General features: G+C 41.1%; 1 protein-coding gene across 8 annotated transcripts in view; it reads left to right on the top strand.

Moving 5' to 3' along the window:
• The first annotated feature begins 2,611 nt into the window (after positions 1 to 2,611).
• Akap9 (A-kinase anchoring protein 9) overlaps positions 2,612 to 23,803 on the top strand; it is a 132,171-nt gene continuing 110,979 nt past the window's right edge. For 7 of the 8 annotated variants that reach the window (XM_055612829.1, XM_055612821.1, XM_055612827.1 and 4 more), the window contains exons 1-5: positions 2,612 to 2,823; positions 17,515 to 17,754; positions 22,216 to 22,260; positions 22,985 to 23,029; positions 23,370 to 23,537. In XM_055612829.1, coding sequence (XP_055468804.1) covers positions 2,776 to 2,823; positions 17,515 to 17,754; positions 22,216 to 22,260; positions 22,985 to 23,029; positions 23,370 to 23,537 — 546 coding nt within the window. In that variant the 5' untranslated portion in view covers positions 2,612 to 2,775. The remainder of the gene's footprint in view (positions 2,824 to 17,514; positions 17,755 to 22,215; positions 22,261 to 22,984; positions 23,030 to 23,369; positions 23,538 to 23,803) is intronic. The other variant, XM_055612824.1, reaches the window with a different exon arrangement.

Raw genomic sequence — 23,803 nt, forward strand, 5'->3', positions numbered from 1 at the left:
CATAATCTCATGTCTGAATTATTGTAATGTAACTAAATTTTTAGGGCAAAGTCCTTTAGGGGTTCTAAAGGACTAGGCGTGGCTGCCTGTCCTGAGATTATAGAGAGATGAATAATGGAGAAAAGGAAATTTCAACAATGTGTTTTAGAAAGAACAACTGACCATAGGGTCCAGTGATGTTAAGTTCATCTTCCAGGGTACTGACATGAGCTTTAGGTTTTAATGGGGGCAAGGGGAAACATGCAAAATCAGCACTAATCAAGGTATGGTTTTCTTGAGCATTGTCTCAGTTCTGGTTCTGAAACATGACCCAAAGGAGTTCTTGTTACTCTTGGAAAGAACAGATTGCTAAGAGATGATTTCTTGTGCTCCATGATATAACCTCAGTGTTGGGAATAACTGCCCTCATCCTTAACATAGTTTGTCTAAGAGGGTCTGCTGCTCCTGGAATCCATGATAATTTCATGTTTCAGACAATGGAGAATCTGGAATAGGGCATTATATAAAGCTAGGATGCCTTATTTAGTCTTATCTTTGTGCCTTTAGCCTTGAAGGGAAATAATAGGTTAGGTATGACTAGTTTCTTGATAGACACCCCCCCAAAAAAAAGTGGAGTTGCCCACAGTCATCTGCTTTTTCATTACCTTGTGTGATGAAGGCTTCTTATTCTAACAGCAACAGCCAAACCAACCCCTCACCCTAGCTTCTCTGCAGAGTAGCCAGAGATTCAATAGCATAGAGGGGAACACTCATCTGCTGATACCTTCCCAGTGGCCGCTGGTCTTATTCAGAGAAAAGGGAGAAGTTCTTACAAGGGCCTTCAGAATCTGAGTCTGGCCTTCTGTCGCCACTCTGATTTCATTTCTAATCTCTTTTTCATCCATTCCATTCTTAATTAATTGGCCACCATTGTGTCCTGCTCTCCCTTTAGCACACCACCCACACGTTTTTTAGTCTGCTGCTGACCTCATTCACTCTCAGCTCACCATCTCCATCTTTTTCAAGCCTTTACTGAAATACTATATTCCCAGGAAAGGACCTGAGTGAAGAATAAATTATATGAATAAATAAGTTGTATTACATGGCGACATGATTGAACAGATAAAAGACAGCAGTAATTCCATGGACTTGCCCTTCTAATAGATATTACACAGCTATGTTACTGAGCATCCTTTATATCTGAATATACATCCTATATACAGACAGATATTTAGGTTTGATAATTACTAAAGGGAAATGCAGAAATAATCTTGCAACTTTAGCAGGAAATCTCGAACATCTTTAGTTACAAAGATTGAACAGATTACAACAAAAAGTTGAGCCACTGAGAGCACAGAGTCCATTACAAACAGGAAATCTATCAGATATCCTGGCTTTCCTCCTCCTAGGCAATCAGATCGACAGATAATCAATTACCCAATCCAGACAATTTAGAATTTAGACTTAGATCTACACAGGGTGATGGGTGACTGTGAAAATCATTCGTCTCTCCATCCCCTCTCTTTTCATTTCTTTCATTCTCATGGTGAAGTATCTAATCTCACATTCAAAATTCTAGTTGAGATAACAGGGCAACATAGACTTCATTGTTTTAAGTTGGCACAATTACGTTTGACATATAGGCATTTCTAAATTACAGGTACTGGAAACATCTTTGTTATCTGATAGACAGAAGGTTTTTAGTTTCCCCCTTTTAATGTGTATTTCCACTAGCACTATTTCTGTGATTAAATTACTTTAGTTTTTACTTGCTAATATTTCAGTCCAACCTGTGTTAAAACAAAGAAACGATGATTCTGAGCCATTAAAATGGTTCACTCCATGAATGGATTTGAGATGCAGGAGAGGGTAAAGAGGTGGTGAGGGAAAAGAGAGGACTGCCAGAGCAGATGGGGGAGGAAAGACAGTAATATTCAAATTTCAAGGACGGCTCAATTCAATCTAACAAGTTTATTGGGCATAAAGTATACTAGCCATGTCAAGTAAAGAAATTGAACGGACAAAGGTTCGGGCGTTTTCGCACGCCAGCAACAGTCCTGAACATTTAACAGCTCACCCAAAGACTCCAGGTAAAGTAAGAGAAGCATGCTGCTTTAAGGCATTTACGTTCGAAAGTTAGCGCAGACTGGCTTTGTTACGAACTCGGATTCCGAATTCGGGCTCCTTAGGAACACAGTTGCCAAGGAGAATCCCCTCAGTCATGTCGAGGAACAAAGAGTGGGAGAAGCGACTGGCTGCAGTAGCTGTTCTACCAACGGGGCTCGAAGGAGAAAGAGTGTTTGGGAGGGGCTCTAAGGGGACCGGGAAGGACTAGGTGAGTAGGGAGATAAGGAAGGAGCAGGCGGGGGTTGGGGGACTCAGGGACCTTCCCCAGAGGGGGTCTCGCCCGCGCCCTTCCCTGCGCGGCTTCCCGTGGCCAGACCGCCGCTGCTCGGGAACCTGGAAACGCACCGCCGTCTGCTAGAGGCACCGACCCCCGGGAGGGCAGGGTGCCCGGCCCCGGGCCCCGATCCCTGCGACCGCGGCGGGGCCGGGCGGGCACACGCACCTGCCAGGCCACTGCCGCGGCTGCGCCGCCCTTCGCCCGTCCGCCCCGCCCTCCGCCGTGTGTTTACGTGGAGACGAAGATGGCGGCGGTGACGGCGGGGCCCGTGCGGCCCGGCACGAGTCGCCAGTGAGCGCCTCCCGCGTCCCGAGTGGCCGCGGAGCCGCGTCCGCCTCTGGTCTGAACAGATCTCTCCTCTCCACCCAGCTCCGGCCTGCCCCGCGGACGCCATGGAGGACGAGGAGAGACGGAGAAAGGTCGAAGCCGGCAGGGCGAAGGTAGGAGCGCGGCGGCCGCGGGCCGCGGCGGGAGGCGGTGACCCCGGGGGGGGGGCGGGGGGGGGGGCGGGGCGGGAGGGGGTGACCCCGGGGGGGGGGGGGGGGGGGGGAGCGCGGGCCGCGGGGTCGGCGGCGGGGGGCCGGGGCCGGGGCGGAGCCGCCCCTCTGGCTGCTGCCGGAGACCTGACGATTGCAGGGCGCCACACAGAGCCCTGGTACGCCTGGCTGGAAACTGCTAAGGAATCGCCCTGACAGCCTCCACCCTTTCACTTTCCGAAGGAGTTTTGGGAGTCGTTCAGGCTTTGTGCTAACCGGAGTGGGTGTCCGAGGATTTCTTTATTCCGAGGGACACCCGTGCTCTGGCCGCCAGCCTGCCTTCTTAAAGTGTCACGCTGGCACTCCTGGGTGTGTATGATTGGCCTGTGACAGCTGCCTCGGCAGTGGCTTGCGTGTGCCACAAGTGCCAGCTGTGAACTTGACTGTAGGGGCGTTTTTTAAAGAAGGGATTCATCTATGTGTGCTGCAGGTCGTTGTCATGACACGCGCTTTTGTAGCGCGTGGAATGGAACTTCTGAGCATCGAAAGATTCCATAAACTAAACAATGCCTATAGAATTGCCGTTTTAAATTAGGTATTCGGTGAGTTCGATTTTGTGTGGGCAGGCGGGTATGACAAGACACGTAAACAATCCAGAATTATAGGTAGGTATCCTTCAGTGGGGCTTCTTGAATAAATTGACTCTCTTATGAGTTGTGTAGAATGATTTCTTTCTAAAATTACCTGTTTGAGCTTACCTTTTGACCTCCTTACTCCCCAAAATGAAGTTACCGTTAAGATCTTATGTTGTCTTTTTTAGACCTAATTGTTAGCAGTCATACATGGGGACAATTAAGTTGTTTTAAACTGTTCTCCCTATTATCCTGGCTGGTTTTATGTCAGCTTCACACAAGCTAGAATTACCTGAGAAGAGGGAACCTTAATTGAGACAATGCCTCCAGGAAGAGCCCTCTCTGGGGAAGCCTGTAGGGCATTTTCTTAATGAGAGATGGATGTGGTAAGGCCCTGCCCATTGTGTGTATTGCTAGTGTGGGCTGGTGGTCCTGGGTTCTGTAGGAAAAGAGGCTGAGCGCCTCAAGGAGCAAGCCAGTAAGATCACCCCTCCATCATCAGTTTCTCCCTTCAAGCTCCTGTCCTGTTTGAGTTATTGATGATGGAGTGTGAAATGGAAGTGTAAGCTAAATAAACCCTTTCCTTTCCAAATTGCTTTTCATGGTGTTTCATCATAGCAACAGCAACCCTAACTAAGACACCTATCTTCCTTTTCTCTTCTCTCACATTAACAAAGGGGAGCAGGTCTCTAAGTGAAGGGCCACACCGCAGAGATAACAGTGGTACACGCTCAGCATTAGTTTGTTCAAAGATGTGCTGTAGTTAACCTTCTATTTCTAGAGTATAGTGACTTGAGCTTCCCATAAGCTCCCTCTATGTAAGGTCAAGATTTAAATGTGTCTGTGTAGCATTCTATGAATGGAGGAAAAATGGAATCAGCATTTTCAGAGGCCCAGCTTTTACCATCGTGCACCCGGAAGAAGGAGCAAGTTAAGTCCATTGAAGGACTTGGAGGGGTAGTGTGTTCCTTCCAGACATCGAGGCTCTGATTAGATTATAGTTTTTCTTTCCTTACCCTCTTTCCTCCCCCTCTTTCTTTGTTAGCAGAGTCTTAGACCATAGCTCAGGTTAGCCTAGACCTCAGTGTAGTCGAAACATGCTTCAGACTCAATGGCCATCCTGCCTCACCTCCGAAGTGCTACACTTAGGGGTATGAGCCACTATGTCTACACAAGACAGATGTCTTATTTACTACTTCATAATTTCTGCTGCCTTCCTCGAAATATATTCGGTGCTAAATATGTGTGAGGCAGTCCTGCTAAGCTTTGTTTAGCTTCAGTTGACCTATTTTATGAAATAAATTGCTACCAGTGAATACTTCATTTATCTTTAAAATAAAATTCAAATTTGCTTTTTGTGCATGTTTCTTTGTCTTTCAAAATGCCACCTTTAGGGGTTGGGGAGATGATTCAGTGTGTAAAATGCTTGCTGTGCAAGGATGAGGACTGGGGTTCATACTTCCAGCACCCACACAAACAAAGCTGGACACCACGGTGGCCTGCATCTGTAACCCAGTGTTTGGGAGACAGTGGCAGACAGATCGCCAGGACTTCCTGTCTAGCCCTCTAAAAGAGTGAGCTTGAGACCCTGTCTCGAAGAATAAAAACCAAGGTTGAAAGTAATAAGGGACACCAGCCTCAGACTTCTACAAATGCAGGCATGTGCTCCCACACACAACACACAGTTCTGCTTTTAGGGTAACAGTCTCTCTATTTTAAAATTAATATTTTATCTAAACTGTAACTTTTTTTCTAGAATTGAACCTACTTTTCCCAGTGAGGGATATATCCATGAGGGGTATAAGCAGCTCTAGTTATGCAACATAGAAACATTGAGATAGCCGATGAAGACTACATAAAGAGGATCATTTTCTAAGTTATATGATGGAATATTACGCAGCCATTACATTTGTAGAGCCTGAAAGGAGGATGGGCAGTAAGGTACAGCCTGTGTCTTCAAAGCCATCTCATGAATTTTTCATCTGTGTGAACATGCTGCTTTTAATTAGCAATTAAAAAGCCTGATTAGGAATTGAAAAACTGTTGGCCAGTGGCTGGGGTTGTAGCTTTGATGCAGCTCAAAGCTCTAGATTCAGCTACATTGCGAACATTTAAAAACTAATTACTTGGCAAACCTGTATTTGGAGTCCCTATGAATGGCAGGAATTGAAATGTGATATAGTCTGCTCTCTGTGGGCAGGTAGATACTGGGTAATAAGTTACTGAGGATGTTGTGCTATGGGGCCTAGGGTGATTTATCGTTCATATTTTGGTGACATGGTTTAAATACTGTTCATTTCCTGTAGCATTATACAAAGAGGCTCTTTATTGTTCTGTTAATGTAGTTTATAATTATCTATCAGATAATTATTCCATAAATACTTGCTTATTGAATGACCAGAATGAGAAATGAGTCCTCTATGGGTGCTTCTTTGTAAGTATGGCTATCACTTAGTAATTTAGAACTCTTAGAAGTTGTTCATTGCAAGCATAAGAAAAGAACATGTAAAATAATTTTTCCAAAATCTATCTAGAAGCCTGGCTCTCCATATTTCTTATTTATTGGACTTAAATATTGTCTTTTATAACTTATTTTCACAAACCACAATTCTTAAATCTTTTCTTGGTAATTGACTAGTAAGTTGTTGCATTGAAAATGTTTATTTATCTAGAACACATAAATGATCATTTTAAAAATAGCTTGTCATGTATATATTATAGCATATTTTATGAAATGTTTTATACCAACCTAAATCCAGTACCGGAGAATAAATTATGGTATATATAGTTCAAAATAATTGTACAAAGACTTTGAGTTGGGAAAATGCCCACCTATAGTGCCAGGTTAAAGAGGTGGCCGGCTGACCAACTCAGCTACCGCCCAGGCCGAGACCCAGGGCTTTGAGTTGGCCACCCCAACATCTACATCATCTGTGAACCGCTGGAGCACATGAAAGGGCCAGTTCTACAGATCCCAACCTGCAGGATCTCCACGACACAGGATATCAACAGGGTATTCTAGAGGGGTCCAGATGAGGATGAGGATTGATGGTGTCACAGAAGCCAGAGGCCTCGAACCAGACCATTGACCCATTGCAGTGAACACTGGCAAGTAAAGATGTGTGGACTAAAGGTGTAATGTAGCACACGCTGTGACACACTACAGCTTCCACACGAGGTGGGTTTTTGTTTTGTTTTGTTTTTTTGTTGTTTTTTTATTTTTATGGAGAGAGGTTGTGAGGTCAGCTACGAGAGGATGGGGTGATGAGTGGAATTGGGGTGCATGATGTGAAACTCAGAAAGAATCAATTAAAACTTTTCAAAAATGTTATTTCCCCAAAGGTTTTGTATACAAACTGATAGATGGAGATGTGAAAACTAATTGCAGTAGTAAACATTACTGGATTAAGAAACCCATAGGGTGGTCATGAGGGTGTTTCCTGAGAGGTGTCACCAAGTAGGGAAGCCCCATCTTGACTGAGTGGCAGCATCCCACAGACTGGGCTCTCACCTGGCTAGGAAGGGAGAGGGTAGAAGGCGAGAGCAGTGACTTTACCCTTTCTCTGCCTCCTGTTTGGAGCCATGGGCCAGCCATTCTGGCTCCCACGCTTTCCCCAGTGAAGGATGTTTTCCTTTGAACTGTGAGATGACAAAAACCCTTCCTCCCTTAGGTTGCTCTTCTCAGGTATTTGTTTACAGTAACAAGAAAAGTAAGGAGCATGGAAGATACCTGGGGGAAAGCACTGAAGGGTCACGTAGCTGCAATCCCAAGCCATCTCTCCAGCCCCCAAATATTTGTTATGATTTGGAAAATAATTTCAAAACCATTTTTAAAAATAATAAAACCTAATCAAATGTAGTGTGTGCTCTCTGACACAAATATCACACAGAAGAACTTGGGAGTGTAACTAGGGCTCCAACTGTAGTATGGTCCTGGTCCTGTAACACTAACTCTGCATTGCTTGTATTGTACAGTTGACATTCTATATTATTAGGCATTTGTGGATGCCTTTTTTATTTTGAGGCAAAGCATTATGTAGCCCAGGCTGGCCTTGAACTCCGGCTCCTCGTGGCTTCTGCCTCCAGCAACTACACCTGTAAACTTTCTGGCCCTGTGGATTTTCTTTCCCCTTTTGTCTGTCTTATCCTTTGTCCTTGCTGACAGTTGTCATTTCTATGGACATGGTCAGCTGGCCTTGTTCCTTTCGTTTGGCTTTTCTCCTAATTTGCGGTTTTAGATTTGCAGTGATTGAGGAATCCAGAAACTGGGGTAACTAGACTAGTTTGTGAAAATTCCAAAGAGAACAGAGCCCAATAGAACAGTTTTCCACCAGCTGAATTTTTACTTCTTGCTTGTCTTTGTGTTTGCTATAGGATCCTCAGTATTGCTATTGTAAAAAGCCTGTTCCCTGAAAAGAAAAGACATTACTGGATTATTAAGTATTTTCAGACTCAGGACAGCCCTGTTTACTATGAAAGGATCCGTAATGTCACTACAAAGGCCCCCCTGTGTTGAACCAAATGTTTCCGCTCCATTTTAAATGACTTAATTTTTCCAAGTAAAATTCCTTGGAAATTTCCTGTTATATAAAGAGTATTACAACACAATTACAACTTTAAATCATGTTTGGGATTTTTTTTTAAACGTTTAGTCCATACAGCACAATTTTTAAAATGACAGATTCATACCAGCTACCCAGTACTTTATATAATTGAGATTATCTAGTGAATTAGTTAAAATTCTTGCTGCTTCATTCAGTAACCAGTAGTTATGAATTTTTTGTGTTCACCAAGCATTTGCAGTTTGAGGAGTAGGAGCAGTTACATGCAAAAGTGTTTCGTGTAAGTTAGTGGTTTATTGATAACCAGGCTTTTCCCTTTCTGAGAAGTTGCCTTTTGCATTTTCATGCACATTTCTTCAGAGCTAAGGACATTCCTGTCTTCTGTTTTCTTTAGGTGTGACAGAGTATATCTAGTCTGGCTTTCTCAGTAGTGCAGCAGTTTGATGCCTCCAACATTCACAGCATGCAGACCAAGAATTCAGAAGTAACTCGTTATCTTTAGGTTTCACTGAAATGAACGAAACTACATTTAGAAATAGCGTGTGGAAGAAAGAGCAGGCCGCATAGGTGTCTTCAGGTGTAAGGTCTCTGGAGTAAACCCCCAAATGGCAGAGCACAGAGGTGAAAACACCCAAGGAAAAGATGCTATTGTCTGAACAGTTTTTGTCCCAGTACTGTCAAAGTCCTCTTTTTGTTGTCCTTCCTCTGTCAGTGGCACTGAAGGACAGTCAGACAACATGCATTCAAGGGACTAGACTGTGACAAGAGTGTTTTAAAACAATGTCCTGTTTGAAGATATTTTTAAGATTCATTTATTTGAATATGTGTGTGTATGAATGTTTTTCCTACATGTATGTATTGCACACTATTGCCTGGAGCCCTTGGAGTTCAGGAGAGAGTGTTGGGTCTAGAACTAGAACTAGAGTTATGGATGGTTGTAAGCCACCAATGAGGGTGCTAGGAACCAAAATAAGGTTTCTGCAAGAGCAAGTGCTCTTACCTGCTGAGTCATCATTCCAGCCCCAAATATCCTTACTTCTATAAAGAAAAATGGCTCTAGCCAAAGAGCAAAACTGACACGTAGCATTCATGAAGTGTACAGCCCTGAAATTTCAGTGAGCTTCTGACATGGCAGTGAAAAAGTAATCTGTAAAGAACTAGTAAGCATATCATATTTGTTTTGCAACAATCGTCTTCTAAAATTAAAATTTGGAATCCTTTTCAATTGATTAGCATCCCCTTGAAAACTTTAATTTTGTTGTTATTGTTTTTTCAAGACAGGGTTTCTTTGTGAGGTCTTGGCTATACTAGAACTCAGTCTGTAGACTAGGCTGGCCTTGAACTCAGAGATCTGCCTGCCTCTGCCTTCCAAGTGCTGGGTTTAAAGGTATACACACCACTGCCTGGCTAAAACTTTAACTTTTTAAACTTGGAAAAACAGCTGAAATTTTGACAGTATGTTATAAAGGGTGTATGTATGTGTATGTGTGAGGTCTGGTCTGGTCTGTGTGTCTGTGTGGGTATCTGTGGAGAGGGAGAGAATCTTATAAGGACAGTGCTGTACTCTCGCTTAGTAGAAAAGGCCCAAGGATTTTGGAGACTTTTATTCCCTCATTTGTTTTAAACGCCTACAACTGCAGCTATGGACTTTGACTTAGCAAGCATTTATTCAAATGACTGCAGGCTCTGTGCCTTGCTGCCTGAACAGTCCTGCTACAGCATGCGGCTCACGAGCCTATGCTTTGAAGGCATTGGTAAGGTAACGGTAGCAAAGTTCTGAATCCTCCTGCGGCTGGATATGAAAGCTGTCGTTCATATGAAAGTACCTGATCATCTCTTTGTTGAGTACACCCAGGAGTGAGACTGCTGGCCACGTGCTGATCGTCTTGATGTTTCTCAGAACTCCACAAGTCATTTTGCACAGTAGCTGTACTGTTCTACATTCCTGTTTACAGTGTCTAAGAATTCACCTTCTCCTCGTCTCACCAAAATGTCTCTCTTCCTAAGTTATTAGAAACAGCCCACATAGATGCAGAATGGATTGGTTTAGTGCAGCATTTCCCAGTGCTAATGATGAAGAGCATCTTTTCATGGGCTTTTTTGGCCACTTGTGGATCTTTAGAAAAATATTTATAGTATTTTGTCAACACTTAAAAATGTTTTATCAACTTATTTTATGTATTATAAAATTCTGTGTTCCTCCTCCATGCCCCAGCATGCACACAGTTTAAACTGTTGCTTCCCATAAATAAGGTTCTTGGTGAGTAGATTGGAGCCTGATGTTGAACTTCAGTTTTTTTGTGGCCAGTGACTTCATTCCACAGTCAGCTGTTTCACAAGGCATTCAGTGGTCAAGCGGGCACCTGTTGGCTTTTGGCTTAGTCATTGCTCTCCGTATCTACCATGGGAATACATTTCATCTTGAGTCACGAAAATGCCTTTTTAAAAATTTATATATATGAACCTGATAGACCTGTAGGTATGCTTCACCAATGGAAAATATTTTTGTTATAATATTGACTCCTCTTAAAAATAATTCTCATGGTAGTGGTCACTAAAATATAACCTAAAGCACTTGATCCCTATTTAGGCACAGTTCAAAAGCTTTGTTTAGTTTGTATGTGGGCTAATAGATTCAAAAGTGCAAAATATTCAGAATGTCCAGAAATTAGCAGTGTTCCAGGAGTGGTTTTGTGAGGTTATTGAAATCCATAGTTCGTTTTATACTCTGTAGCATTAAATTATCCCTTTTGTTCATGAGCAATGTGATTTTTGTTTCCAGTTAGTTCATGGCTGTGATTCCTTCTATGCATTGCTGTTCACTGAGACTTCTATGTTTTTGCATGTCTGTAAGTCTAGGCTTGTTTTGTCCTCCTTTCAAGAAGCTGTCGATGATTTTAAAGCCTCAAAAGTTATTTGAACTTCTAGAACTACATTAAAGTGTACAAAACCCTAACATTTTTAATGTGTGAATGATAGTGATTAGGTTTCTGGTTTACACATGCTTCAGAATGCAGCGGTATGCAGTTAGGACCACTCTCCTTATTTCTTGACACTAGGCACAAAGTAAGTCTTTATTGCCTGCTAAGGGTTGTTTGTTGAGAGCTCTGAGATTAGGCTGTGTTTATTCTAACTCAGCACTCTCACTTGTATTCTTGACTGCCAAGACATCTCTCCAGCCCCTTAACTTTTGAGACAGGATCTTGCTATGTAGTTAAAGATAGCCTCAAACTCCTAGTCTGTAAGCTATCTTCCTATGTCAGACTCCCAAGCCCCTAGATCTATAGTTGTGCACCACTAAGCTTGGTTCCTAGAAACCTGTTGGAAACTATGCTCCAAAGCATCCTCAAAATACTGTTGTTTGCTTTTTTATTGTTGTTGCTGCACTTCAGCTACACATACAGAAGGTCTTGAAGTCAATTGTAATCTTTTTGTTTGTATTCTTGACTTTGACTGTTTTGTTGTAATAGTTTATATAGCATTCTACAGCTCTTATGAGTGTTTATTGTTTATTAAGAAATATTGAAATGATTTAAAGGGAACATTGACAAGCCATGAACAAAATTAATTAGTGTTTATGTCTTTATAGCAAAGGGAGAGAGAGACACATTCTATTTATTTTAGCACAATAGAGGGTAGAATATATTTCTAAATTCCTTGTGACATTTTCTTTGGAGTGTGTATCTTTGCCTTTATTTTCCCTCTAGTCTTTTCAATAAAGAGAATGATTTGTAAATTTGGTGATTCAGTTACTTACTGAATCTTTCAATTAATGTCTACAATATTGAGGTATAAAGTCAAATGAAGGGAAAAAGGGCTAAGAATACGTAGAAAGCAAATAGCCAGACTAGAAAGTTCTATATGAAGTCAGTTTTGTTCTGTTTTAACGCTTCTTAATTGAATTAGTTATTTTTGTGTGAACACAGTAACTGACAAAAACAAAACAAAAAACACCTTAGGGCAAAAAGATTTATTTTGGCTCATTGATTTCAGTCTATCATGGCCAGAAAGGCATGTCTGAGATTGGCAGTCATGGCAGGACAAGTGTATGGAACGCTAGTTCTTTGTTTTTGAGACTGTAATATAGCATTCTCTTTACTTCCTCTAAATCCTCCGATATACCCCTCCTTGTTCCTCTCTTTCAAATTCACAGCCTCTTTTTTTCATTACTTGTTCCTTGTGTATGTGTGTGTGTGTGTGTTTATAACCACAGCCTATTCAATCTGTATGATGTTAAATGTATGAATATGTTTTCAGGATTGGCCATTTGGTATTGGATGACCAATTAATTGTGCTTTTCCTTGGTGAAGACTATTTCTCCTGGTCCCAGCATTCTTTAATTACCTATACTTCTTTGTGTAGAGTTGAGGTCTTTTCCCTGTCTACTTTAGCATGTGTGCTATTGTTGTCCTTGTTTAGCTCATGTTTAGGTAGTCATGTTGGTAATACTTTATGGGTGTGGCTTCTGATATACTTAGGAGACACAGTCTCACAGCAAACTCTGATCCTTTTTGTCTCTTATTTAATCTTTCTGCCCCCCTCTTCTACCATGGTTCCTGAGCCTTAGGTGAGAGAGTGGCTGTGTTGGTCTCCATCTGTTGTAAGGAGAAGTTTTCTCAGTGAGAGCTGAGAACTTCACTTACCTGTAGGTGTATGGACAAACATTTACAATAAAGTTGGGGGTCGTGCTGGTTTAGTAAAGTGGCAGTTGCAAGATCCACAGCTTTACTAGCCTTTGGTAGTTGGCCAGCTTTCCAGGCAGCCATGATTTTTCTCTTGTCGAATGAGTTTTCAGTCCAATTAGAGAGCTGTTGGTTACCACCAAGGTATGCTTGCTGCCACAGCACTCTTAGGGTTATCATGCCATGCTGGTCAACTGGTACACAGGAGTTACAGGTGGGTGTGTGTGTGTTTTTTTTTTTTTTTTTTTCAGGTGGGTGGTTTTATTGGTAACTTTCCTTCTCTCTCCCTCCCTCCTTCCTTCCCTTCCTCTCTCTTTTTCTGTCTCTCCCCCTCCCTCTCTTCTTCTCTCTCCCCTTCTCTTCCTCTTTCCCTCTCTCTTATGGTCTCACTATATAACCCTAGCCTGGAACTCAGCATGTAGACCAAGTTGGTCTCAAAAGTGAAAAAAGGGTCTGCTTGCTTCTATTTCATGAGTGCTGGGATTAAAGGTTGCATGTCTGGCTGGTGACCTACTTTTGCAAGCTAGGCTATACTTCCTAAAGGTTCCATAGCCTCTCACAAAAGCAGTACCAGCTGACCAAGCACTCCAAGCATGCATCTGTTGGGGCACAGTAGAGACCCAAACCATACCACTGATATGATCTTAGGCAAGCAGTTAATACTCATCCTTGTAGCTCAGCTTCCATAACCTTTTCATGGTGTTGTCTGACCTCTCCCTACGTCTTCATTCAAATTAAATATTTCTGTTGCAGGCTCTTTCAAAACTACAACTTCTTTAAAATCTAAAACTGTGCTTTGTTGCTTGAAATGATATATTTATGTGTTTATTTTTGTTTGTTTTTCCTGGTGAATTACAGTTCAACAGAGTAGGTTTTTAAAAAGTGTTTTCTATCATCATTGTATTCCCTGGCTTAGTACAAGAGTAGCTACATAACAGACAACACATTTATTGAAAAAATGAACTATGTATTTACTACCTTAGACATGCCAAGTTCTATCCTTCATATGAGTAATACTGGACAGCCTCATCTCTACTGAAAAGGCTTTGAGAAAATCAGGATAAGAGAGATTCCTGTACTACTTTCTTCTGTATAGAACTCTGATGTTAAGAAATCGTGCTCAAACTTTTATCTCATTTAATTTTCACAATTCGATGAAATAACAGTCTGGCCTAGATTAAAGCTCCTGTGTTAGAAACATGTGTTTTGATTAGTGACTAGCAGAGCTTGGTAAACCCTCAGTGAACACAGAAAGCTAAGCAGATTTGATTAAAAGCAGTCTTTAAAAGAAATGACATTATAGAAATTAGCATATTTTCATATTTTATACAGTGCTTTGAAAATTCACTTTTTGCTGGTTGTTTATGACATAATTCTTGAGTTTAGGAATACATGGTTGTTTGGTTATCTTCTTGTTCTGGTTAGACGGAGCCATTTGCTTGGGGTCTGAACCAGTTTTGAAAGACAAATGTATATGGGCACAGTGTCTTTCCAGTAAATCTCGCAACTATTTGTGTTACTACATATGTTAACATTTTTATAATTGGCTTCCAAATGGCAAACACAGATGGCTGATGTCTGAATTGCCAGCGTGGTTTAGAGTAAATGTTTTCTCAGTTCAAGTGTATCATGTCAGTGTCAGGTGCTTACCCGATTGAGTAGGGTTGTTCTTATCTGTTAATTTACCATTCTCAGGTTTGAAATAAAAATAACTTAAATAGCTAAAAGAAACTGAGTATGTAAGATGATCTTGTTTCTTCTTTTATTTTTTAATTAAACAGAATTATTTCCAGAAACTTGTTGTGTATATTATTTTTTTCTGAGAATTTGAATTTTTTTCTTAAGAAGAGGAAGATTATAGCGGGAAGGGTAGTTTTATGTTTTTCATTAACTTAATGAGTAATTAGAATATTTCATTCCAGTTCTGAAGCCATGAGGCTGTATCATTAGGTGTTCTCTGTGTTGTGACATCTCAGCTGTCAAGGGTAAAATTATTGCTTAGCAGTGTCTTTCCTAAGTGGTGGTTTCCCCCTTTTATTCAACCAATACTTACTGAGTACTGTTCTAGGTGTTGCGTGTAAAGAACTGATCCAAAGTCCTTGCCCTCCAGAGCCTTCTGCTTAGTTAACCAAAAATAAACAAACAAACAAGCAAATATGACCTTGTAGAATCTGTTTTCAACAGATTGAAAACAATGTCTTTGTAATTCTATATCTTGAAACAGCCCACACATGCAATTGTGGAATCCTTCTGCTTGCGCATGTCCACGTGTGTCTTGTCCATTGGATTCAGTAGTACGTGCTGTTGCCTCTGCTTTTCAGTCAAACTTTCCTTAATTCGGTGTTTAGTTTCTCAGTTGTCTTTATACATCTGAATACACGCTAGATATAAATGATTTGTTTGCAATAAAAGAATTGGAATTTGAAACAAAATCTTAATCCTAAAATACTCTGCTCTTGATGTCGTTGGTGTATTCTCCTGAGAGCATGGTATTGCAAGCAGCTTCTGAAGTATACTTTTAAGAATGCCATTCTTAATATTTTTTTGACTCTGCATTCTCCCTAAAGGACGACCTCCTCCTCCTCCTCCTCCTCCTCCTCCTCCTCCTCCTCCTCCCCCCCCTCCTCCTCCTTCTCCTTCTTCTTCCTCTTCTCTTCTTCTTTTCTTCTTCCTTTCTTTCTTTCTTCCCTGGACTTTTGATTCTATTTACAGATAGTATTTTAATAGTAATCCAGTCAAGTTTATTTTTAAGGACAAATCTTCTGTCCTAAAAAGTACTTTAAATGCATTCCAGCAGCTTAATAATGTACAAAGAGGCAGCTGGCCTGCACCTGCTCTGTTCCCCAGGCAGACGTGAATTAGATTGAGGAGTTGCTAAATAACTTGGAAAGACCCAGAGTGTCAGGTATCTTTACACTGCATAGCGTTCGTAGCTGCTCCATGTGATTGCTGAGTTGATTTCTTTAAAACCTAGGGCATCCCTATGCATATTGTTTTAAGGTTGATGAAGTTTAAAAATACTGTATTATTTAGTCATAGTCTGACATATTTTAATAGTAATAGTAACATCATTGGTAATACTGCTTTAGCATTTTATATAATAACTTACCAGTTATCTGTTTAGTTAGCGTAGTTAATAGCTACAGTAACTGTAGTAGTTTCTTCCTTTCTCTCTCTCTTTCTGAAGGCTCTAGGTCTTATTTTTGGTTTTCCTCAGAGTAATTTAAGAGAGCAAATGTAAAAAGTGGTGGTTAGTACCAGTTTCATTTAAAAGAAATTTTATAAAAAGGAAATTTAGGCAGGGAAGATGCCTCAGTATGTAAAGTTCGTATCCCTGACATTCATGTAAAAAGCCAGTCATGGCGATTCGAGTCTATAATTACAGCGCAGTGAGGTAGGGTGAGGGAGACATAGGTGGCGATCTGAGTGCCTGGAACTTGCTGGCCAGCCTCCCTAGTCAACACTGCGAGCTACTGCTTCAGCAGAGGGTAATGGAGGCTGGTACCTGAAGTCAACCTCTGGCCTCGCACGCACGTACTCAAGCAAGCACCTTAGCGCGCGCGCGCACACACACACACACACACACACACACACACACACACATGCGTTCTTCCCTCCCCCATTGTGAGCACACTCAAAGAGAAATTACATATAGGGGAAAACATCTGTAGTTCAAGTCGTGAACCACACCACAGTTGTTATAGATACAATTTTTTTTTTTTCAAAATTTACCTATGCCTGTGAGTACAGGGTTACTCAATTCAAACTAGATATAATTGTTTGTAGTTGAAGCCTGAGGCCTGCTTTGTGCCTTCTCCTTAAGAAGAGGTGTAGGTGGCTTTCTTTTCATAATAATTATACTGTGCTATATACACTGTGTTTTATACCCACTTCTGTGTCATAAGCATCGCCATTAGCAACAATGGTTTACATTAATATTTTTATAAGGGTTTTCCATAGTCCATCCAGCATTGTGTAATTCTGACTAGAAGATGATAGTGTCCCGGCCCAATGTTAAATGTGTTGTATTTTTCTTTCTGCCTATGATAGTTGAAAGTGTTTGCTGCTCTTTTATTATACATTTCAGTACTCATCCATTTCTGCTATAACTTTCATCAGTGTCTTAACAGTGATGGCAGATACCTCCTTGTTTTAATCTTTGTTGGCCACTTTTTAAAAGAGAAATCACAAGTGTTACTGACTTTTAATTTATATCAAGAGGTGCTCAAGAGTAGACATCTCTTTTAAAAATAAATTTTTAAGTATGAAAGGTGCACTGTTGTGGATAGTAAGTAAATTATATGAAAGGTGACACTAGGCTAATAATCACTGGGGGCTTAGATAGCATTGTTCTTTGAAATCTAAATAATTTCTGTTCTTTCCTTTGCAGATAAGGCTAGAAACCGCAGAGCTAAATCTTTTGGCACAGGCTAATTATCCTTAGAGAACTCATGAAGGATGCATTTGAACTCCTGTGTGCTGTGCTTTCAGACAGTCTGAAATGCTCAGATAATACTCTGAATGAAGACTGACAGGGTCTCCCACTCACTGTCTTCTGACTCTGAGCTGATCTCCTCTTTCAGACATTTTCATTTCTTATTCCTCATTCAGAAACATACAGTTTCTTCACAATGCAATAGTAATTACTCTAGTAAGGATGGGACAGGTGTCCTTAGTTCTGACATTTGTTTTTAGTGATAGTTTGAATTTTTTTTAATAAAGTGACTCAGAGCTTTAAGAATCTTAGGTAATTCCACTTTCTTTTTTTTTCCCCTATAGCTTGCTCGGTATCGACAGAAAAAAGCCCTGCGTGAAGGACAGAGTACCAAAAAGCCGAAAAAGAAAAAACCATCAAGTTGTAAGCAAGATTTACATAGCGCAAATCTTGAACAACAGAGAGGCGAGGCATCTGTGATTAGTTCCCAGTGCGTGGAGCCAGCTGGGAGTCCCGGTTCTAGCGGGACGAGAAGTCTTCCTGCTGGAGAAAAGGTGCAGCATGGCCAGAGCTTCTCTGCTGAAGTAAGTGCTTCCGGCTCTCAGCGGACATTCCCCTCTGTGTAACAAAAGTGATCGGGTAATGTCAGTATAACAAAAGCACACCCTGCAGCTTACTCTCGACCTTTGTCCTCACAACTTTCAGCCGTGTGGTAGTAGCTAGACCTAAAATATTTAATAAACTCCGAGTGAACTTTGTGTTGCTTCATTCAGCAAACATTGAGCACTCACAATGCAAAGATGAGGAAGGCAGATATAAAGAATGCCAGTGACCTCCTGCCAGACCTGCGCCAGCAACAGTACACCTGGTTCTGAAGGGAACACGGGATGCCAAAGTCAGCCTTGTGCCTGTTTCTTGGGTAGGTTTGGAAAGGGTCTTGAAGTGTGAGTCGGGGTTAGCAAGGGTTTATTTAAAAAAAAAAAAAAATGAGGGGAACAACCTCTGTGTAGAAAGAAAAGAATTTGCAAAGATAAAAAGCAGTGTGTTGTTGTGTTCTGGAAACAGGAAATTCGATTTCATATGGATGTCAAAGTGACAGATAGGTTTGGAAATTGTACCTAGCCCAGCTCCCATAGAAAGTGCCCAGTGAATCCTAATTTCCCAAGAACGCTCCCCCATTGTGTAATAGTGCAGCTTTCTGAAAGGGGCGTTAGAATGGACTAAAATGGCTGATAGGTTGGGTCACTAACCAAGACCAGAAACAAAGGGACTGGTTGTGTAGTACTATGTGAATTTTGTGCTACAGCATGTTTCTGTAGAAATAAGGTTAGAGTAGACAGGGAGGTAAACTTTTTTACTATCTAGGAGGGCAGTGAAAACATATTCCTCACAAGCTCCAGTTGTCTTGTCTCTTGGAAGTATGGGAATATTGTTTCAAAAGAAGAGTGGGGAGCTGAGGTTGGTAGCACATATAAGAAATTTCAGCACTTGGCAGTCTGAAGTAGGATGTTCTAGCTTCATTTCTCTTGTGATAAATATCCTGATAAAAGAACTTAGAGGAAGAAAGTGCTTATTTGACTTACAATTCCAGGGTCTGGTCCACCACTACAAGGAAGCCAAACTCAAGGCAGCCAATCACGTAGCATCTAACAACCAGAGAGAATAATGCATGCAAGTTTAGTATTTAGCCTCCTTTCTCTTCTCTTGAATTGTCTGGAGCCCAGCCTAGGCAGTGGTACTACATAGAGGCCTTCATCTTTCCACCTGAGTTAATTTCTCATAGACATGCCCATAGACCAACCTAGGCCAGTCCTCACTGAGACCCTCCCCAGGTGATGCTAGGTTGTGCCTAGTTGACATTAAAGCCAACATCACAGGAGAGGACCAAGAGTTAGAGCCAGGCCTTATGTAGAAGGGGAGAGGAGGAGAGAGAGCAGAGGGAGACATTCAAAATCTAACAACTCTGTGCACTGTGGAACAGGCATTTGGCTGGATTCCTGTGAGCCACTGGCCCTATTTTGTTACAGTTGGTATAAGGCTGGCAAGTCGGCTGAGTGGGTGAAGGCACCTTTGTGCGCAAGCATGCTGATCTGAGTCTGACCTGAGTAAAGGTGAAAGGGGGAAATTGATTCCAGAAATTGTCCTTTGAAGCTCCCCTTTGTCATGGTGTGCATGTCCCCCCATTCCATGCATATATACCACATAATAAATATTAAAGCATCAGTTGTGTGGTTATGTTTAAGACTCCTTGTTTAGCATATGTTGCTGAATCATTAGAATTGAATGTGGTTCGTATGTTTGTATTGAATAAGAGGGCTTGAAACAGAAGCACACACATAGTAGAGCCCATGCCTGAGCAAAACTAAAACACACCTTTCCTCCATAAGTCACATTACAACATTGCTGTTCTTAGAAATTCCAGGCAGCATTCAAACTTTATACTTAGGGTTATTTTTAAACAGTGAAACGACCAACTAAAAAGTGCAAAAATGTGCCACTGTGTACCCTGGAAAGATACTGATCTTCATTGTGACAAACAAAAAAGCAAAATGTTGCCCTGTTCTATGTCAACTAGTATTGTCTACTTTGGATCATTCTAAATTTTCCCTGTTGTACTCATGTTTTCAAATGTTGTGAATATTGATGTGGCGGCTAGCAAGTAAATTTTATTAAGGAGTTGAGTTCATGAAGGTAAGAGTCTAATGAAAACCCACTCTATTCTTAGATAATTTGTAAATGTTATCTCATGGGTTTTTTTTTCTCAATAGTATTCTTTGATGCACAAAATTTTTAAATTTTGAAAAGAAATGGTGAGGGACCAGTGAGGTGGTTTAGTGAATAAAGTCATTTGCTGTCCAGACATAATGGTGCACCCCTTTAATCCCAGCATTAAAGAGGCAGAAGCAGGTGGATCTCCATGAGTTCAAGGCCAGCTTGGTCTACAAAGTTAGTTCCAGGACAGGCAGAGCTACAGAGTGAGACCCTGTCTTGAAAACAAAACAAAAGCCACAGAATAAATGAAAATAGTCACTTGTTGCCAAACCTGGTGACCCAGTTTACATCCTCAGGACCCACGTGGTGAAAGGAGAGAACCAACTCCTGAAAAGAAAGTTGTGTGATTTCCATGTCTGTGCTGCACACACAGACACACATTAAATGAATAAATGTAATACAGTTTTAAAAAAGTTTTAGGAATGACATCACTGTATTGTCTGGAGGGGAATGTTCAGTTTCCCCCAAGTATTTTGCTAGGCTTAGGTATTGTTGTATATTTAGGGCTTTTTGGAGATGTACTTATCAGAGAGAGGAGGTTCCTTTCCACTCCTGAATCACTGAGTGGTGTTATCTGTTATTTATTTTGAAGTGCTGGGGTTCAAACCCAGGGCATTGTGAATGCTCAACCAATCCTTACCATGGGGATACACCCCAGCCCTCAGCTAATGTTTTTTGTCACCAAAGACTGTTAAATTTTTCTTTTATTTTTTGAGACAGGATCTCTAGACATCCTGGAACTTATACTCTGTAGACCAAGCTGGCAGAGACTCACAGAGACCCTCCTGCCTCTGCCTCCTCAGTGCTGGGATTACAGGTGTAGCATCACCATGCCTGGCTAATCGTGCCGTTTACTTTTGGTAACTGTTTTTACTATACAATGTGTACTTAGTTGTCATATGGAGGGATTGTGTCATGGGAATAGTTTAGATTTAGAAGAGAATGTCGTGGCCTGGGCTCAGTCGCTAGAGCTCCCATTAAAGTGCTGGGAATGGTGGCTTACACTTGTAATCTCAGTGCTGGCTCCACAGACGCAGACGGAAGGATTCCTGGGTCTCAGTGGTCACCCTGAGTAGTGAGTTCACCTGAGAATGATACCTGAACTAGTCCTCTGGCTTCTTTGTGTATACACACAGAGTCACCATGCACACACAGTCACATACGCACACATCGTCACAAATACATATGTACATTCATACATGCATACATAGCAGAGCCTCTTGAGTTAGGGACCATTGTCATGAGATTTTAGACTAGAGATAGCTTATTTCTTTTCCTGGTAATAGAAGTAGTAGCAGTTACTGCTGCTTAGGTAGGCCACTGTAGAACTTGGTCTTGAATGTTAGGTAATGTTTTGGTAGGAACAGATGAGGAATAAGGCAGTGATAGTTAATATTTATAAACTCTTGAGTTTCATGTTAGAGGTGTGTGTGTGTGTGTGTGTGTGTGTGTGTGTGTGTATGTGCGTGTTGGACAGTAGAAATAGCACTTTTGAAATTAGAAAAATTAGGATTTATTTTTTTATTCTACTCACTACTTCACACTTGAGAGAAGTTTTGAATGCTACTGAGCTCATGCCCAAATTCTGGGATAAAACAGGAATGTTGAATTTTTATTTTTATGTTATATGTATGGCTATTTTGGCTTTAGGGGTTTGTGCTTGCTTCCCATACATGCAGTGCCCATGAAGGCCAGAAGAGAGCATCAGGTCCTTTGGAAGTGGAGTTACTGCTGGCCATGGGCCCCTGTGGGTGCTGAACCCTCCTTGGCAAGAGTAGCAAGTACTCTTAAATGCTGAGCCGTTTCGCTTCCCCCAGCACATGTTTTTGAGTGAATGCTTTTTAAGCTGTAAAAGCATTATAGCAACAAATGATGTTGTTTCCTTTCAAGTAATTGCTGTTAGCATCAAGATCTGATGACACTTTAAAAGAAATGACACTTCTGACAGGAGCCTTTAGGACTTTGTTTTAGTTAGGAGTTATAAACTGTAGAGAGGTCATACCTTGGTGCTTTTGCTTTACAAAGGTAGGTACTATACATTAGGACGTGCCCTCCTGATGTTTTCTATAGGAAGAAAAATTACTGTTCAGAAACTAATTCAGAAGTAAAAATTTAAAGATCAGAAGAATTTGTGCTAGGTTTTGGTAGCATCTAATGTGGTTTTATGTAGCATTTTATGTAGTAATTTACACTATGTTACCAATAGTAGTTGCTTAGTGGAAGTAAATATTGGAAAAATGCATAATTGTAAATTGTTTGTGCTTTTGTTTTAGCCTGAAAGTGAACTGTCTACTACACCAGATGATTACACCTCGGAGGTAAGATTAACTTGTCATAATCTCAAATGTTATAAAGTAAAAATAGTTATTTTATATCACTAAAGTTATTGATTGTTGGTGCTTTATTTCTTGAACATTTTACACACTTCTGTTGCATTTCTATAAATACAATAAAATAACAAATAGTTAGCAAAAATAATAAATAGTTAGCAAACCACAGATGTGTTCTGCTGCTGTCATTTCCACTGTGATAGCTGACATCTTAACTATTTGTTAGTTTTATCTTTAAATACAGAGAGCCTGATTGGTCTCTGGAAAAGGCTTTGGTACTGGGCTTCTCTCTGTAAGACCACTGTTAGGTAATCTTATTTAGCACAGCAAAAGTTTCTAATATTTTGTTTTGGGTGGTAGTGGTGTGTGTGTCATGGTGAATGAGCACAGGGAGCAGCAGGGAGGGGTTTGGGGGTGAATACCTTCCATTGGTTGGGGCTGACATGCTGGTGATGCTCTGTTTACATAGGGAACAATTCCAGGTACTATGATATGTGACTACTTGGCGAATTGCAGTCACCATGCTATGTGCTCAGGGGCAGGCACAAAAACAGGGAGGGAGCTGTCCCACTCCTGCCACCACAGTATGAGATTGTTAAATCTCAAGTTTGAGATTTTTGGGGTTAAACATGCTCCACCTTGCCAGTTCCATGCCACTTCCCCTGGTGGCATGATCCATGTGTCCCACAATCAAGAAATTGTTTTTATACAGGTAAATGGCACCATTTATGTGATGGAAACAGGAAATCCTTTATGGGTATGGTATTTAAACTACTCATGACTCTAATGTTTAATACTGTTAAAAGCACTCAGCTTACTAACAAGGCTTTTTCTGCATGCTCTTCTTCCTGTGTGTCACTTCTATTTGCTTTTAATATTTAACAAAAATACTACCCCTTTTTCTTGTGACAGTTGTAACACAGTGCAGAGACACTTGTGCTGTTACGTATCGCAGTAACAAAGCAGGTTTCTATACTAATGAGCTTGCAGGAAGTAGGAGTCTTTAAAATGGACTTTGCAGTGGGACTGTAAACTCCATCCCTCTCCCTGAGGAATGTCACTAGTACTGAATTATTAAAAACCTTGCATTGATTTAGGAAGAAGAATTTGCCCTTGATGATTATTACTCAGAACAGGGGGCCCAGTCACATCAGACCCAGCTTGAGTTTATGGAAAGTGAGTTGGCCAGGAAACAGCAGGAAATTGAAGAACTCACCCAGGAGCTGGAAAGGAAGGCCACCTTTGGGACAGAAGGGATGCAGCAGGTGGGTTCCCTGTCTGCAGCTTTGCTCTGCTATACGGGCACAGTGCTCCAAACATGGGGTTTGGAGATGGCAACTTATGTCATAATTTTTGTTCCTGAATGTAGATAACATAAACAGACCCATTTGAAACAAAGATTGCGGAAACACAGATGAAATATATGGACTTTAAAAATTTAACTGTGTAAAGTAGCTAGAGTGAAAGCACTCCCTCAAGACAGATTTTTTTTGTAGTCAACTTGAGAGAAAATAAGTGTAAACCATAAAAA

The sequence above is a fragment of the Psammomys obesus genome, unplaced genomic scaffold, assembly GCF_907164565.1.
Source record: "Psammomys obesus unplaced genomic scaffold, mPsaObe1.curated_primary_1811, whole genome shotgun sequence".
Lineage (NCBI taxonomy): Eukaryota > Metazoa > Chordata > Mammalia > Rodentia > Muridae > Psammomys > Psammomys obesus.